At 37.8% G+C, this 6,173-nt stretch overlaps 1 protein-coding gene across 1 annotated transcript in view; it reads left to right on the forward strand.

The window, feature by feature from the left end:
- trpc7b (transient receptor potential cation channel, subfamily C, member 7b) overlaps positions 1-6,173 on the forward strand; it is a gene marked incomplete in the record, with an annotated part of 70,704 nt that overhangs the window by 6,225 nt on the left and 58,306 nt on the right. The window contains 1 exon segment of the mRNA XM_014007269.1: positions 737-1,499. Coding sequence (XP_013862723.1) covers positions 737-1,499 — 763 coding nt within the window.

A 6,173-nucleotide genomic window follows, 5' to 3' on the forward strand; every position in this document is an offset into this window, starting at 1 on the left:
TCTCCGCCCCACACACACACACACACACACACACACACACACACACACACACACACACACACACACACCGAATATGCAGGCAGGCAGACTTTGTGTTTGTGTGTATGCCTGTAGGTGTAAGTAAAGGGGAAATGACAAACAACAGACATTATAAAAAATAAACATACTTGTTATTTCAGTTGGAGCACTTATTGTGAATATAGACCAACCGACAATTATGCTAAAACCAACATAATGATGTTGACAATTTGAGAAGTTGTTTTGAATATGAACAAAACAATCAAACTGTAAAAGTTGTGGTTTGAAATCATTCAAGTGCAGCAGGTGTGAGTCTTTTTAAACCCGTCTTTAAAAATCTAATTGGATGGTTCTCAATAAACAAGACAAATGATGATRTTATTGTTTGGAGCAGGAAACACATGTCTCTTTCCATGCATGTACTGTAGTGAATAAAATCCAACCCACTCCTGGCTGATGTCTTTGCATGATCACTGAAACACAGTGGGAGTTGTTTTTCTTATGTCATACTGTATCAGTCAAAACTATTGACAGCAACAAGCATTGACCTCTTGATATGTTGGAACTATTTGCTGATTTAGTCACAGTTGTGGTGCTTTCTGTGAGATCAGAAAACTCTTAATCTTGGCTTTTTTTTCTCTTCCCTGATCTAATTCTCATTCTGATTATTGGGCCTTTTACTCAATTCATTGTTCCCTATTTTCTTCACTTGCCCCAGGGTGGAAGCCATGCATCGCCGACACACCACGCTGAGGGAGAAGGGGCGTCGCCAGGCAGTGCGAGGTCCTGCTTATATGTTTAATGAGCGTGGCTCCCCACTCACTGCRGAGGAGGAACGGTTCCTGGATGCTGCCGAGTATGGGAACATTCCTGTGGTKCGCAAAATGTTGGAGGAGTCGAAAACTCTAAATTTCAATTGTGTGGACTACATGGGCCAGAATGCCTTGCAGCTGGCGGTGGGTAATGARCATTTAGAGGTGACTGAGCTGCTGCTTAAGAAGGATGGCTTGGCCAGGATTGGGGATGGCCTCCTTCTGGCTATCTCTAAAGGTTACGTTCGAATTGTCGAAGCCATTCTCGCCCATCCCGCTTTTGGTGGAGGTCTCCGGCTGGCTTTGAGCCCCCTGGAGCAGGAGATGCGAGACGATGTCTTCTATGCATACGATGAAGATGGGACGCGCTTTTCACATGACATCACTCCCATCATCCTGGCAGCTCATTGCCAGGAGTACGAGATCGTTCACATCCTCCTGACGAAGGGGGCTCGCATCGAGAGGCCTCACGACTACTTCTGTAAGTGTTCGGAATGTGTGGAGAAACAGAAGAAAGACTCGTTCAGCCACTCGCGCTCCAGGATGAACGCCTATAAGGGCCTGGCCAGTGCAGCTTACCTGTCGCTCAGCAGTGAGGACCCCGTTCTCACTGCCCTTGAGCTTAGCAATGAACTGGCAAGACTGGCCAACATCGAGACAGAGTTTAAGGTAAGTTGTTTCTCTTCACATCTTCATCTGTGCCTCACTTGTTGACAGAGGGATGCTCCTTAGGAAATAAAACACGTTTAGTTTGTAATTATAAAATGAAAACTGGCATACCACATAATTAATCTATTATTCTCCTTAAATGTGTCCTGACTATTGATGGAGTTAAAAGGCAATTTATAAAACATAAATACAGTTCTTTCAGGACATAAAAGGAAACATATTTGCATTTGTTTGTGTAATGTGCTGTTTAACATTTTACTGTCACTGTCATTTTCATGACCACTAAGAGTCATTAAAATTACACAATTAGAAAGTTATGTTTATAGAACACTCTCAAAACAAAATAAAGCTTRTGGGCCCTTTACCATACATTTTGCTTTCTTCTAACATTTATTGTGCACTTGTTATCACTCAGTGACAGCAGGTTAAAGGAAACAGTGTTTGTCATGGATTATGCACTTAGTCCTGAGGTTGACCATTTATTATTATTATTATTATTATTATTACTATTATTATTGTTGTTGTTGTTGTTGTTGTTGTTGTTGTTGTTGTTGTTGTTGTTATTTTGCATTCCTGCCAGTCAGGTGCTTCTTATGTTACTAAATTGTCACAAATTATTTTTTAAACATGTTGGAAAATAGATTAAGAGACTTTGTTATACTTGCTATACTTATGTTTTCTTTTTTTTTTCAATGCACTCTGCAAGACTGCAGCAACTGTTAAATCTTTGGTTAAGGTGTGCCACACGAGTTCCAGTAGAAACATTATCCAAACGTTGATGAAAAATGTCAAATTCCAAATATGGTGAATCAGGAAGTTCAGAAAGAAATCCTCAAAAATTGGACCCCCCTCAAAAAAAAAAAAAAAAAAAAAACATATTTCCTTGGGTTTTGTGTTTATTTGTTTCTTTCATCACATCATTAATTTCCTAGTTGATTCCCTTAATAATAACGTGCCAGAATAGCACTGAAGTACAATTTTTGAACATGCATCTTATTACCATTGGCAAAAGCATTCATTAGCAAATTAAAGTTAAGAACATAAAATATGAACAGACATTTTATAAATGAAATGATATCTGCTGATTTGCAGGCATCTAACCAATTATCTGAGCCAATATCTGATCTCAGATTTTGTATCTTCTATGGTATTTTCAATCATTTTCTGAAGTGTGTTTATATTCAGAGTTGTAGTAAATTCTGAATGTAATTCTGAGAGGAAAAAAGTTTTAGATCCATCTTTTTCAGTGCTACAACCCATTCCTGCCAATGATGGAAGTTAATCATTGGGCTCTCATCTTTAATGGATTTCCCTGTGCACCACTATCTTTTTATTACTCCTTAGAACTACTTGTTTTCAATCCAATCCCCTCTTAGGTGGAATAAAAATTGTGAAATGCACTTTATCGTCTGATGAAAATATTAAACAYTCATGACTGTCTGACAGTGTATGTGGTTGTGCAAGGTATTATCTGTGTTAGGGAGGGTTGGTTCATGTTTTAAAACATAAAAATGATCTTGAATTAACTTATGAAAAAGTTTAGATGGTGTTAAAAAGAGAAAAGAAAAAACAATGAATAAAGTGTGCTCTTGAATCAGGTTGATCTGTGTGAGCTGACTCATGTAGCCCACTGTTTAGTGGGTTGGAATTCAASAGATTCCATCTTACTCTCCCTGATACTTTAACATGTGATGTTATTTGACCCAAATCAGCCTGGTTTTAAAATAAAGACYTCCTGAAAAATACACTTAAGAAAAAAATGATGAAATACTTGCTAAAACACATCCATTTGATGATTTGAAGGTATTAATAATAGGAGTACAATATGTTGATCCACATCAATTTATCAATTAAATGTTTATTTATTCAAATACGTCAAGGCAAAATGAAAACATTGACCCATWTTGTCATTGAATGCCCATCTAACACAATGATTGTGGTACATGGGCATATGATATTGCATCATATCAATTGCAGACCAGTGAATTTAACTGAATAAAAATCATGTAATAAGAGATTTGTGATATTGGGAAAACATTGTATTGTCATCAATATACACTGCTTGGCCAAAAAATAATTTAAAAAAATTCAGCACCGAAACCAATAAAAAGGTCACTCAAATTTTTTGTTGGACCACCTTTAGCTTTGATTACAGCTTGCAATAGCTGTGGCATTGTTTTGATGAACTTCTGCAATTTCACAAGTTTTCACAAGTTTTATTTCACAAGTTTTATTTCCATCCAGTGTTGCATTATTTTTTTTTTTACCAAGATCTTCCATTGATGATGGTAGAGTCTGACTGCTGCGTAAAGCCTTCTCCAGCACATCCCAAAAATTCTCAATGGACTCTATGGAGCCAATCCATGTATGAAAATGATGTCTCATGCCCCCTGAACSACTCATTCAAAATTCCAGCCCGATGAATCCTGGCATTGTCATCTTGGAATATGCCCGGCAACTCTAAATTGGCCTGAGTCTGAAATTGAATGGCTGTTTGTTTGTATCCATGTGGCTCTGAGATAGACAGCCAAGGTTGTACCTTGTACTCTTACTGTACCTCTTGTCCAAAGGCTGCTGAAGACATCACCACAACCTCTCTGTACCTCTTGAGTCAAGGGTTTCAATCAGTCCCATTCGTAAAAGTTGTCTTTGTCTTTACCCGTTAAATGGCACATTTCATCTGCCACATTTGAGCAGCAATATTCCAAACTACATATAAAAGTTGAAATCCAAACTATATAAGGCTGTGATTTAGAAAAGGAAAAGTAATCAAAATATATATCAACAGTTTGATTCCACCACAACATTATTATTGTTGTACTTGTTCCATCTCCCTGCTTACTTGGTCGCCTTTGTTCACCTATGTGTTGCTTTTCCCTCCAACACTCTTATTAATTTATGTCTTTGCTCACTCGGCTGTCCTCTCCGCTTACTGYCCACCTTTGTGTTTGATATGCAGCCTTTCCGCTTGTCATTCTGCTTCCCATCTTCCAACAAATTAATGAGAAGGGCTCACCTGAGGGACCAGGGTTGTGTTAGAACTTATCTGTCTCATTACCATCTCATTACCATCCCCATGTCCGCTCTCTTTATTTATCTCCCTGTCTCTCTTCACATTATCTACTCATTACTTTAAAACATCAAATAGTGTTTACCCAGCRTGCCAACAGCATTAGTCAATCAGGTTTACATAGGGAAATAAACATGACCAATCAAAGTTTCTAAATGTTAAAATTAAAAACAATATTGAACACTCCTTTGTGGAGCTTTAGTGTCAACAAAGCACCTGTGCAGGATATAAAGTCTTTAGCATGGTAATTATTCATGCCAACTAGGGTTTATTCCTAAAGCTGAGTTATTGGTGCTGGTGATTATAAAATTGGCAACTCACAAAGAGAATGAAACATGGGTGTGCAAACAAAACCAGTGTAATATAAAATCAAAGATGATTGAGATTGTGCAAGTCTAGTTTTTTTAACTAAATAAAATTACCACAACACTTGGTATCTTCACCATTTTAAACATTTCATTTAACTCCAAGCAAAACTGTGTAAAAGTTAGTTTGAGATAATTTGTACAAGGAGGTAAATAGACCCATCTGTCCATATATTATATGTATTTACTTGCTTCTTTATTTCAGGGTCACAGGGTTCACTGGTTCCCATGTCCAATAGTCACTGTGTGAGGGGTGGGGCTCATCCATGACAGGTTGCAAGTCCAACACAGAGCCACATGAAACAAACCATTCACATACTCACCAATAGCGAAGGACAATTTAGACTTACCATTTAGCCTAACATTCATGGTTTTGGTCTGTGGGAGGAAACTGGAGCACCTGGAGAAAACCCCCACATGGATAGAGAGAACATGCAAACTCTACCCAGAATGGACTTGATCCAGCAACTTTCTTTCTGAAAGGCAACAGCTCTACCAACTGCACCACTGGGAAGTTAAATAGATGCCATTAATTAAAATCACCTGTTGATTTTCAAATTGTAGCTATTATCATTGCTACAATTTGAAAATCAAATCAAATAAACATTTATTGGCAACAACACCTCAAAAGACTTTGAATGTTTTCTTTTTTCTGAATGTTAAGTTTAAAATAGCAAAAATAGTCCTTCAGTTTTTCTGACTTATATACAAACAATGGGCCTCATGCAAGAACATGTTCGTATTCTTACGAAAGGTTCGTACGAACATATCACTTCAGATTCAACAAACTCTTTTATCTTCAGGAAAAGTGTGTAAATGAGCTGCGTAAACATGATGAATGCATATCAGGTGCTTGTGCACGAGGAGAGGTGATTTACAAGATCACCACCCCAAAAATCACYATATAAGGATATACGTTTCCTGCCACACATACCAGAAGTGTCCATTCATAAATGACATTGCAAAGTAAAAAAGAAGAACTTTACGAGTTCGGAGATTGAAATTCTGCACTCGGAGATCCAGAAAAAAAGTCAGTTTTTAGCAGAGGAATGAAATGACGACTGCTGTTAATATCGTGTCTCCTGTCACAGAAATAAAAATCTAAATCATATTTAACTCTCTCTGCAGTCCTGCTCTGTTTTTTCTTTGGTCAAATATTGTAAACAACTGTGTTACATAGGTTTCATTTATTCAGAGGGTCAGTCGCGCACCACTGCCCCCCACCCCCACCACCATCAC

The sequence above is a fragment of the Austrofundulus limnaeus genome, unplaced genomic scaffold (genome assembly GCF_001266775.1).
Source record: "Austrofundulus limnaeus strain Quisiro unplaced genomic scaffold, Austrofundulus_limnaeus-1.0 Scaffold1, whole genome shotgun sequence".
NCBI classification, from domain to species: domain Eukaryota; kingdom Metazoa; phylum Chordata; class Actinopteri; order Cyprinodontiformes; family Rivulidae; genus Austrofundulus; species Austrofundulus limnaeus.